Source organism: Sturnira hondurensis, unplaced genomic scaffold (assembly GCF_014824575.4).
Source record: "Sturnira hondurensis isolate 20B ecotype Veracruz unplaced genomic scaffold, ASM1482457v3 Scaffold0008860, whole genome shotgun sequence".
NCBI classification, from domain to species: Eukaryota; Metazoa; Chordata; class Mammalia; order Chiroptera; family Phyllostomidae; genus Sturnira; species Sturnira hondurensis.
The window spans coordinates 4,029,217-4,042,186 of NW_028081491.1; the positions used below are offsets into that span (position 1 = coordinate 4,029,217).

Consider the following 12,970-nt stretch of genomic DNA (forward strand, 5'->3'; position numbering starts at 1 on the left):
TAGGTGGCTTAAGTAATAGAAATGTATTCCTTACTGTTGTTTTTTTAATCCTTACCTGAGGGTATGTTTATTGATACTAGAGCAAGAGGAAGGGGGAATGAGAGAGAGAGAAACATTGATGTGAGAGAGAAACATCCATTGGTTACCTTCCTGTATGTGCCCCAAATGGTGATCAAACCTGCAACCTAGGTATGTGCCCAGACTGGGGATCAAACCTGCCAATTTTTGGTGCATGGGACAGTACTTCAACCAACTGAGCCACCTGGCCAGCTACTTCTCACAGTTCTGGAGGCTGAAAGTTCAAGATCAGGGTGCCAGCAAGGTTGATTTCTGGTGACACCCCTCTTCCTGACTTATATATGAAAACCTTCTCACATGGCCCTTCTTCTGTGCTCCCATGGAGAGAGAAAGAGCTATGATGTCTCTTCCTATTTTTATAAGGATACTAGTTCTGTAGAATTAGGGCCCGCCTTTATGACTTCATTTAATCTTAATTACCATTTTAAGGGGCTTATCTCTAAATACAGTTACATTGGGGATTAAGACTTCAAAATACAAATTTTTAGGCGGGGGTGCAATTTAGTCCGTAAAGAGTTTCTCTGATGACTAATAATACCAAGCATTTTTTCATGTGCTTATTGGCCTTTGTCTAAATTAATAAACAATTCCAGGAATTTCTTATTTATTTATTTATTTATTTATTTATCTTTAGAGGGGAAGGAGAGCGGGAGAGAAATATCAATGTATGGTTGCCTTTAGTGCGTCCCCTGCTGGGAGTTGGCCTGCAGGGAACCTGCCTGCAACCCAGGCATGTGCTCTGACTGGGAATCGAACCGTGATCGTGTGGTTCACAGGCCCGTGCTCAATCCACTGAGCTACACCAGCCAGGGCCAATTCCAGGAATTTCAGAAGTCATAGTTTCAGTATAATTCCTCAAGTAAAAAAGTAAAATCATCTTAAGTGTTTTCACTGAAAGTTTTTGTTGTGAATTCATTTACACAGGTAGTTTAACATAAAGGTTGACATAATTTAGATCAAGCATATTTCCCAATCACTAAATGTAAACAGTTTGATCATACTGATTGGCTAAAATACTGATTGGCTAAAACAGATATCCCTAAATAAGTATCTTAGAAAAATTATAATAATAGAATGGTAAAGTTATTAATGCAATAAAAATAAAATAATTTAGGGTTTAATCTTCTATTATTCAGGTTTGAATGTAGATAATAACTTAAAAGAAGGCCCTCTTGTGCGAGAGCACAGGTTGATGTAAACCTTTAAGCATTTGAGTGACTGATCATAAAACCCCAAATAGACATCTAAAAACATAAAATTCACTTGGGTTAGGAGATCATGTTGTACAGTAAGTCTTTATTAACATTGTTGGTAGGTTTTTGGAAACTGGTTTTAAGTGTAATGACCTGAAATGAAACCACCTTTATTATAGGCTAATTGATATAAACAAGAGTTAAATTCCTACAGCAAAAACATTACCAAACTCTAAATAAAGTTCTAAAATACTTCCTGTATTAAACATTGATATGTGAGCTGTACATACATTTAAGAAAAATTAATTATTGTTTTTCAGCCTGTTTATTCCAGTTCACTGTTGCAGGTGGCTGAAACTTAACCAGGCAGCTTAAGGTGAGATGCCATCGTAGGGTGTACTCACACACCACACTAACTGGGGGCAGTGTAGACACTTCAGTTCACCTAATATGCACATCTTAGGATGTGAAAGAAAACCAGAATACCCTGAGAAAACTGCACAGATGGAGGAGAATATACCAACTGCTCACAACAGTGGCCCTGGCCCAGAATCGATTTTTTTCTCATTAGTTTATAATGAAATGACATTTAATGAAAGGAAGTTATTTGAGGACCTTCTGTACCTCATCTGATAAAATAATAAACACTGTAGACATTAAATAACTATGCCAGTATTGGATATAAATGATATATGTATTAAAGTGAACCATCTATTTGTGTGTAAGTATGCTGAAATCAAAGGACATGCCTTTCAGGTTCCCATCAAATAATCATAAGGTAGTATAAATATAGTTTTAGTCTAAAAAGAAAGCACCAATAAATTCACCAAGTTAGAATCATCACAAATAATATTCTCTCAACATAGTTTATTTAATAAATGTAGATGTTAATGGTAAAATGAGTAAACAAAAACATTGATATGGAAATTTTAAAAAGTGTTTCTTCTAAGTAATGTATAAAAAGAAATGAAATCCAAAATTGCATGACACTTATAAAATACTAAAAGTAAATGCACATATTAGAAACCTTAGGATACAGGTAAGTTAGTGAACAGAGGTAAATATTCTATTAATTAATTACCTAAGAACAATAATAAGAATATAGTAATGAAAGTAGTAATAAACTGGAAAACTGAGAAATAAAACAATAAAGTGGATGAAACTTTAGCTAATCCTAACAAAGACAAAGGAAAAGATAGTGAAATTTTATGTAAAAGTTCAAGTGGAAATTTTTAATAAAGATTTAATATCAAACCCAAATCCCATTCATAGAGTGATGTGGGAGGACTTGCTCTACCAGATGTCAAGGATATGTGTAAAGCTCTGAGTAGTTAAGTGATACGCAGTGGGAGGGGTTGGGGTGGGCTTTGACATAGTTTAATAAATTAGTGAAAGAGAGCTCAAGGAAAAACATGCTTTATAGACAATTGGTTTTTGGCAGATGGCACTGTCCCCACAGAACAGTGGGGAAAGGATCCTGAAGTAAGCATATGGATCAAAACAAAAAGTAGGATTTAGATGGCTTAAACCTGATTTTCAAAGCAAAAGTAGAAATACTCTAAATGATGACAAGGAAAATATGTTCATGACTGTGCTTAGGGAAGGAGTTAATAAGTTATAAAAAGCATTAACCAGAGGAATGTTGTAGTAAATATGTTCCTTCCTTCTTACTCACTAAGTACAGATGGAAAGAAGAATGAAGATGAACTACGTACACTGGCACCTGATAAAGCACAGGGCGGTTAGTATTACAGAAGGCTGGTGGGAGCCTGATCTCTTTTACCCCTGGCCAGTATTAATGTGGCCAGTATAGGTTCCTAAGCCTCTCCTCATTTTTTTGAATTCTTATTTCTTCATTCTGTTCTGGTTGACTGTTTATTTCTTCCCTCTGGTCCAAATCATTGATTTGAGTTGCGGTTTCCTCCCCATCACTCTTGGTTCCCTGTACCTTTTCCTTTATTTCAATTTTCATAGCTTTCACTTTTTCCTCTGTTTTGCAACCATACTGAACTATTCTGTGAGCATCCTGATTACCAGTGTTTTGAACTGTGCATCTGACAGGTTGGCTGTCTCTGTGTCATGTAGTTGTATTTTTTATGGAACTTCGATCTGGTCTTTCATTTTTTTGTCTCCACGTGTGTATTTCAAAGTAAGGGACGGAGCCTTAGGTGGTCACCAGGACAGGGTAACCATGTCACTTTGTTGTGGCACCATATGTGGTGAAGGGGTCAGAGAGGGGACAATGCTGCTTGGTCAGCTCTCTGTTGGCTTTTGGTCACTTATGTTGCTACCTGCAAGCACATTGGGCCCTTCTAGTGCTGATTCCCAGGTGGGTGGTTTTGTGTATGTTCTAGGACCCTGTGGGTCTCTCCATCGAAATTTCCTGTGAGGCTGGGAGTTTCTCCTGCCACCTCAACCCTCATGTGTTTTTCCAGTCAGAGGTTTTGAGGCTTTATTTCCCCACACTGGAACCCTGGGTTGTGTGGTCTGTCTCCCTCCATAGTTGTTCCTCCCTGTTTATCTGCACACAAATGTGGGACCACCCACTTTCCCAGCTGCTGCCTTATCTAGTTCACCAGTTACCTTGCCCTCCCCAGTCCTCCAGCCACTGCCTTGCTGCAAGTCCCCTCTGCCCAGCTGCCTCTTTCCTCCTCTCCTCCCGGTCTGGATGAATGTTTCTTCTTCAACTCCTTGATTGTTGGACTTCCATTCAGTTTGATTTTCTGGAAGTTGTGGTTGTTTTGTGTTTAAATTTGTTGTTGTCCTGCTTTTGGATGTGAGGAGGCAGTGTGTCTACCTATGCCTCCATCTTGGCCAGAAGTCCACTTCTTGATATCTTTAAAAAAGCATGCTGGCATTTCAGCTTGGATTGCATTAAATCTCTAGATCAATTTAAAGAGAATTGACATGTATATGATACAGAGTATTCTAATCTATAAATAACATTTACATCTCTATTTAGGATTTATTTCATTAGTTTTCAGCCCACAGATACCAGTTTGTGTGTGTATGTGGGGGGGGGGGTATTAGTACAATGGTAAATTATGTTGTGTATCTGATTTCAAATTCTAGTTAAGTATTATTTGTGTATTACCAGCTTTTGTATATTGGCTTTGTATTTTGCATTTGCTGAAAACACCTATTATCTCAAGGAGATTTTTTTAAAGCTCTTTTTGTAATTTTCCTGTGTAGACTTACTCTGTATCTTTTATTTTCATTCAAGCCTCATGCATTGATTGGAACTTCCTTTACAATCTTGAGTAGAAGCCAATACCTTTTTCTACTTCCAAAGCTGTTGACTTTTGAGAGTAAATACCTTTTCCCCACCCCTAATCTTAGGATGAAAGCATTCAGTCTTTATTAAGTATGATGTTAACTATATACTTTTTAAATAGATTCCTCTTATATTAGGTTAATGAGTGGATTTTGAATTTAGTGAAATATTTTACTTTAATTGATGTGGTTGTGTGATATTGATTATTTAGACAATATGATTTTTGAATATTGCAACAGTTTGTGTTCTTGGGAGAAATTTTACTTGGTCTTGATTTATTAGCTACTATTTTTCAGTGTTTTTACATTTATGACATAAGAAATATTGGTCTGTAGGTTTCTTTTCTTGAAAGTCTTTGCTTGGTTTTGCTATGAGGATGACACAGACCTCATAAAATGATTTAGGAAATATTTCCATATCTTGTATTTTCTTGAAGAGATTATGTTAACTTGGTATTATTTCTTTAAATATTTGGTAGAATTCACTAGTTAATACCATCAGTTCCTGGAACTGTTTTTTCGAGCTACATGTTTTTTCACCATGTATTAGATTTCTTAAATAGATTTATTTAGGTTTTTTATTTCTTCATGGTGAGTTTGGTAGTTTTTGTTTTCAAGAAATTGGTCCATTTTTCCCTGGCTGGTGTGGCTCAGTGGACTGAGTGCTGGCTTATGAACAGAAAGGTCACGGTTTGATTCCTGGTTAGGGCAAATGCCTGGGTTGTAGGCTAGGTTCCTGGTTGGGGGTGTGTGAGAGGCAACAGAGCCATGTATCTCACACACTGCTGTTTCTCTCCCTTTCTTTCTCCCTCCCATTCCTTCTCTCTAAAAGTAAATAAATAAAATCTTTTTTAAAAGGAAGAAATTGATCCATTTTATGTAGATTGTCAAATTTATGGGCATACAAGTTCAGTACTTTTGTATTATCTTTAATGTCTGCTGTATCTGTAGTTATATCTTCTCTTGCACTTATTTTTGATATCAATAATGTGTCTTGTTTTCCTCAGTTGGTTTTTATCGTTAAAAATCTTTTCAAAGAATTAAGCTTTGGTTTGATTGATTTTTTTTTGTTATTTTCAATTTCATTGTATTTTCTAACTTTTATTATTTTATTCTTTTTTAGATTTACCTTCTCTTTGTATAGTTTCTTTTTTTAAAAAAAAGGTTATTTTAATTGTTATTCAAGTACAGTTTTCTGTCTTTTACTCCCATCCTAGCCCACCCACCCATCCTTCCCCCTCCCATTTCCACCCCCCTCATGTATAGTTTCTTAAAGTGGGAGTTTAGGTAACTGATTGGTGGGTTTAAAATTTTTTTGTAATATAAAAATTTTAAGCTATGAATTTATCTCTTAGTACTACTATAACTATATCCTACAAATATCCATGTTTTGAACTGTCTTCCTTTTCATTCACTTCAAAATACCTTAATTTTCTGTGAGACATCCTCTTTGACCCATGGTCTAATTATAAGCATATTAATTTATAAATATACTTTTCAAAATAATATTGTATTATTAATTTCTAGTACCGTTTTTCTTTGGCTTGAGATCATACTTTATATGACTTCTTTTATATTTATAAAGATTCGTCTTATAGCCTGTAATGTAGTCTGTCTCGACAAGTGCTTGTGTACATTTGAGAATAAGGTGAATTAAGCTGCTTTTTAGTTTTTTGTGTATGGGTTTTGAGGGTATGCTTTTTACCATCAAAAGCATACTTCATCTTATAGTATGCTTTTGAAGTAGTGCTGCTTCATCTCTCCTAGCTGTGCTATTGGGCTACAGTGTATTCCTGTCCCCTGCTCCTTTTTTCTGTGCTTCTTGTTTTCTCTTTTTTTCCTCCTGCTTGTTTTGAGTTGGCCACCAATACCTTGAGCCAACACATTTGTTGCTCTTGCCCACCTAGGTTTTATAGAATAGATAGGAATATGGTTCTAGGTGGAATTTTGGCAGTGGCTGCTGCTTCCATCTCCCAAAATATCTTATTGATGGAAATTTCTCAAAATACTGTCTGATCTTTCCTGTGAACTCTTGGTTTGGCTCATGGAGGGAAATGTCCAAATGCTTTATATCTGCATTCGGACTATAAAGAAATGGGATTTTTTTCCTCCTTTTTTCTTAGGGGGTGGGGGAGGCTTGAGTATGATGAATATTGCCTAAAGCTTTTCCTTAGCCCTTAGGTACAGGTTGGCACTCTTTTGTCTTTGCCTATTATTCACTTTTGACTGCAGGCTTCTCCAGCAATCCAACAACTCATATAAAACATATGGGAAACAGAAAGAAAATCTGGGAATTATCTGTCATAACAATTTTTAAGGGTCAAAGCCTAACTTCTTTTTATCTTGTAACATCTTTTCCCCCAGGGATTTTTAATTGCCACAGGGGGGACAGACCTGGAAGAATGGGCCTGGTACATCTTGGTTATCACTGTAAATAATACCTGTTTTGTTTTTTCTTTAGACAACTTGGATGAGCCGAGAGAGAGTGTGTGTCTGTCTTTCTGTCTGTATTCATGAGTTGTTAATCTTTGGAAATATGACCAGAAACGATACAATGCATAACATTAAACTCCTCTCAATAAGAAATGTAAGATGTTTTCAATTTTTCTCATTTTAGGATATTGCGAAGTTGATCTTCATATAGAAGAGAACCAGGAAAAACAAGAGAAACCTCTGTGGCAAGTAATATTCATTGATAACAAAATATTGAGTGAAGGACAGAAAATTTTAGGAAAACCCATTAATCTGGAAATAACTACAGATTTTTCAGGAAAAATGCCTTATAAATGTGACTCATGTAGAATAAATTTACCACTTGTTTCTGACTTAATTATTAGTGATAAGAACTATTCAAGAAAGAAGACTGATAATATAAATATATGTGAAAAGTTACAGTTTGATGTTAAACATAAGAAAACCCATACTGGAGAGAGGTCTTACAAATATAAAAATGTGAAAGCTCTCAGTCATAAGAAAGGTCATCAGAAATTTCAAACTCTGGAGCAACCTTTTGAATGTAATGAATTTGGAAAAGTTCTACATAATGACATTGCTGTCTGTGTTACTGCCAAGAGTTCTCTCATAGGACAGGAATCCTGTAAGGATGATGAATTTGGGAAAGACTGTGATAAGGCAACTCCATTTAACCACATAAGAAGTGGCACAAGGGAAAAATGCTTTGATCTTAATGAATGTGGCAAAACCATCATTGTGGAATACAATAAAGTTCACATGGCTCTGGCACACGGTGAATTTAATGAAACTGGAAATAACTTCAACAGGATTTCACCCCTCATTCAGCCTCAGGAAACTGTTAGAGGACAGGGTTCTTTTGAAAGCAGTAAATGTGAAGAAAACTTGAGCCAAAACTCAGCCCATCTAGTATATCAGAAGATACAAACTGGTGATAAACCCTGTGTTTTTGGTGCATGTACAAATTCCTCCTACCAGAACTTAGACCTTACAATACATCAGAGAACTCAGACAGAAGAGAAATTCTACCAATGTTGTAAACATGGGAAATCTTTACATCAAAACTCACTCCTCAGTGTACATCACAGAAGTGACACAGTTAAGAAGTCATTTGAAAGTGATGAATGCAGTAAATTCTTATACCAGAAAGCACATCTCATTTACCATCAGAGGACCCACTCAGAGGAGAAAACTTATGAATGTGAGGAATGCAGGAAATCCTTTTGTTCAAATTCACACATTAGTCATTATCCTGGTGCTCATATGGGGGTGAATCTCCATGAATGTAATGAATATGGGAAAACTTTCTGTCAGTTGTCATACCTCAGTGAACATCTGACAGTTCACCAAAAGGAAAAATTTTATGAGAACAATGGATTTGGGAAGTTTTATAAGAAGTCTGCACTCTTAGTACGCCAGAGAACACACACACAGATTAAACTCTATCAAAGTAATGGATATGGGAACTCATTCTCCAGGATAGCACAATACAAAGAATATCAGAGAAGTCACACAGAGGATAAACCATATGAATGCACTGAATGTGGGAAAACTTTCTCCAAGACACCACATCTCAGAGCACATCAGAAAATTCACACAGGCAAAAAAACCTACGAATGTATTACATATGGGAAAAATTTCTCTAATAAGACACACTTCAATGCACATCAGAGAATTCGTATAGGGGAGAAACAGTATGGGTGTAATGAATGTGGGAAAACTTTTGCTGATAATTCAACTCTCAGGACACATCAGAGAATCCACACAGGGGAGAAACCGTATGAGTGTAACAAATGTGGGAGGTCTTTTGCCCATATATTTGGTCTCAGATCACATCAGAGAATTCATACAGGAGAGAAACCTTATGAATGTAATGATTGTGGGAGATCCTTTGCCCATAATTCAGCCCTCAGAGCACACCAAAGGATTCACACAAGAGAGAAGCCCTATGAATGTAATGGCTGTGAAAAAACTTTCACACATAATTCAACCCTTAGAGCACATCAGAGAATTCACACTGGGGAGAAACTGTATGAATGTAATGAATGTGGGAAAACGTTTTCTCAGGAGACACACCTCAGTACACATCAGCGAATTCATCCAGATGAGAAACCCTATGGATGTAACAAATGTGGGAAAACCTTCCCCAAGAAATCATACTACAGTGGACATGAGAGAGTTCACAAAGGGGAAAAACCTTTTGAATGTAAAGAATGTGGGAAAACCTTTGTTTATAAAGCAGCCCTCATAGTCCATCAAAGAATTCACACAGGAGAGAAACCCTATGAATGTAACGAATGTGGGAAAACTTTTTCCCAGAAGACACACCTCTGTGCACATCAGAGAATTCACACAGGTGAGAAACCTTATGAATGTAATGAATGTGGGAAGACTTTTGGAGATAATTCAGCCTTCAGGGCACATCAGAGAATTCACACAGGGGAGAAGCCTTACAAATGTAATGAATGTGGGAAAACTTTCTCCAAGACCTTACACCTCAGAGCACATCAGAGGACTCGTGCAGGAGAGAAACCCTATGAATGTAATGAATGTGGAAAAACTTTTTCCCAGAAGTCATATGTTAATGCACATCAGAGAATTCATACAGGGGAGAAGCCCTATGAATGCAATATATGTGGGAAACTTTTTGCCCATAATTCGACCCTCAGAGTACATCAGAGAATTCATACAGGTGTAAAATCCTATGAGTGTAAAGAATGTAAGAAAACTTTCTTACAGAAGTCGCACCTTAGTGCACACCAGAGAATTCACACAGGGGAGAAACCTTATGGGTGTAATGAATGTGGGAAAGCTTTTGCCCAAAATTCAACTCTCAGAATACACCAAAGAATTCACACAGGGGAGAAACCATATGAATGTGATGAATGTGAGAAAACTTTTGTCCGTAGGGCAGCTCTTCAGGTACATCACAACAGAATGCACACCAGAGATAAAACTCTTTCATGTCATGAATTTGGTAAGTCCTAAAGAAGCCTATTATTAGGTAACACAGTAGATAAGTTCATGTTACATAGACTGCAAATTTTGTCTTTAAAAAAACACCACATTTCCTTTTCTAGTAGGCACAAGCTTGTCTAAATCTCTTTGTCCTTCATCTGGGTGGGGCTGGTCATGAAATGACACTATTACATTTCAGCTAAGTTTGGCTTTAAAGAGTCACCTTACATTCTTCCTATTCTGTGTTAATACTGGAGTGGAGAAATTTCCATGGTAGACTCAGGTGCTCTGTATAGAGCACAAACTGAAAGAACTTAGAATCTGAATAACTGAAACAATTCTCCACTAACAGGTCTTTCCCATTTTTTTTTTCTTTTTAAACAGGAATTAAATTTGTACTATGTTGAGTTCTTACAGATTTTGGTCTACTAGTTAAATCATACAATTTAGCAAACTGCGTTGTTGGTGTCAATTTAGTGCAGCAGCAATCCTCAATTTGGGATGTGGTGAAGAAGGAAACTGTATTCAGTGCAAGTGATAATACAATGTGGCTGTGAAGACAACACTGCTGTGGAACAGCTCAGTTATGCAGCAGCATAGATGTGAAAATAGCCTGGCTGTGAGGCTGCCATGGGGCCAGGCCCTTCTTTGGCTAGGCATCTCCAGTCTGCCCCACAGTGGTCTGCTGGTCTGTTCTGCTTTGCTCCACTCCACGCCAACCTTCTCCATTTTGCACCAGAGAGATACCTTCGATGTTTCAGTGTTAGCCAGGAAATGCAATCTTCATTCTTTGGTGGAAAGTGCCCTCTAAGCCAGAGGGAAGCTGGCTAATGTGGATATAAGTTCCTGCCCCTGGTCCCTCGTTGGTCCTCATGCAAATGAGTCCAGATACTCAGTTTCGTGCAAAGCCACCACCCTATTGGTCAGAATAGAGCTGCTCTGATTGGATAGGGAAAGCCTCGGCCCCACTGATTGAAGTAGGATTCTAGGAAACCTTTGTAAGGGTTTGCTCAGATGGCAGAAACAGTGCAGGCAGGCAGGTCTCTATGCAGTGTAGTTTGTGTGAGAGACCACTGGGCAGAAATGGCTGCTAGACTCTGCCGTTTATTTTTATTTTATTTGTTTATTTGAGTCTCGTTGTCCTTTTGCCCTTCCTGGGTTCACCAACCATATAAATATAATGAATATTAGAAAACCTATCAAAATTGAACGAGTACATCAGAGACATCATTCACATGATGAAGGCAGCTTCTGTCAATGTCCTAAAGGAGCAGATGACCATAAAAGTGAGAAATCTCAGGGAAATCCACAAAAGCCTTTACTTCCAAGTGAACTTCATCAAACATCAAAAAATATTAGACTAAAATATATTTTGATAAATGACATTTTAACACATTGAATTTGTATCATATAATTATTTTCTAAGGAAGTGTATCGGTTCCAGAATTGTAGGTAAAATCTTCAACCAGAGCTGATGTACTAAAATTTGTTTATAAGTTTGATAGAAAATATATGAGTGTATCTATGCACAAACTCACTGTAGAAATTTTAAAGATGGAAGAATAACTTGAATTCTGTAGACAACATCAATAAATGTTTGTGAATAGTTTCTGAGCTGTGTGGTACCTATGTGAGTCTATGTAACAGTAGAAGGCAGTCACCAAGCCTGCTGTGACCTGTTCACTTTTCTTTTTTGAGTGACCATCGACATGCTGCTTCTGTTGGCTTCTCTCAGCTTGATGATGTTAAAGTTTTGCCTATCTGGTATGTCTGAATATTGGTCTGGCCCTGTTTTTCTATGACCATAAGATTTCTCAAGGATTCTTTGTGTATGTGGTGAATGTTGATGCTTATATGCTCTTTTGGACTTCATTTTATGTCATTTTAGTGGTTCATTTTGCACTAATTATAAATCAAGTCAGCTCTCTTGTATGTCTGTACCCTGAGCATCCTGTATAGGATCTTTTCCCAACCCCATGATACTGCAGCATTGCAAACTAGTTAATTTCTATACTGCTTGGAAAGCAGATTTTAGAGTTGGAATGAAATCAGGGCTACTTTCCTGTCAGGAGCATCACATTGGTATTAGAAAAAGAAAAAAATTCTCTTGGGGAAGCAGTATAGTGTAAGTCTTAGCCAACAGAATATTTGGAAGATCCGCCATAATTTCAGGTTACATGATTTGGTTAGCACAGAGAAGGAAGTAAGTGAGATTCTTACTTAAAGAATTTTAAAAACTTAGAACACTAAAAATGTCAACTGTGGGCTTGTTGCTTTCTGAAAGTGCAATCTGATAGATTGAGTATGTGGACAACAAATTAGTTGATTACCTGAGTAAATCCTCTGTTCCCTATCTTATATTGATACTCTGTGAAGGAAATTAATGGTATATTTCCAGCATTGATTGGAGAACAGATATTTCTTTGATACCAGCTAATTGCTTACCTTAGCGGCATTACTGCCACAGAAAAGGGCCAGGAGTAAAAGGTCACCATTAGATAAGGCTATATCATAGTACTACTAGGACTATCACAGCAGAGACTTGATCAGTACTCCTGGTGGCAGGAGAGTTGCAAAAGCTAAAAGAATGTGCTTGCCTCTCCCCAGTCTGACATTTTGATGTAATGTGAACTTAATTGCATGGTGCCAAAAGGGAAATGAGTGAAAAGACATCTCTTTTCTACACGCTTGATTTTTTTTAAAAAAAACCTATTGATTTATAGAAAGCTAGTGGAAATTATCTAACCTGGAGAACTTTACATTTTTAAAAAGTTAACTTCAGTCTGAAATAGTTGTGGATTTAAAGAAAAGCTAAAATAATAATTCCTATATACTCCTCACACAGTTCCCCTTCTTAATATCTTTTGTTACTCTGGTACATTTGTCATACATGGATGTGGACTTCATCCAGTGGGACCTGTATGTTGTGGATACAATGAACAAATTCATATGGACTACCGAGTCCTGTGGAGAAAAAGGGATGGCAGGGCTACTTT

At 37.0% G+C, this 12,970-nt stretch overlaps 1 protein-coding gene across 1 annotated transcript; it reads left to right on the forward strand.

The window, feature by feature from the left end:
- Positions 1-1,630: 1,630 nt before the first annotated feature.
- On the forward strand, positions 1,631-12,668 carry ZNF658 (zinc finger protein 658). Its single transcript, XM_037056233.1, has 3 exons — positions 1,631-1,647; positions 2,943-3,012; positions 7,162-12,668. Exon 3 carries the CDS (start codon positions 7,320-7,322, stop codon positions 10,002-10,004), a length of 2,685 nt encoding a protein of 894 aa, XP_036912128.1. The 5' UTR covers positions 1,631-1,647; positions 2,943-3,012; positions 7,162-7,319; the 3' UTR covers positions 10,005-12,668.
- Positions 12,669-12,970: the final 302 nt, after the last annotated feature.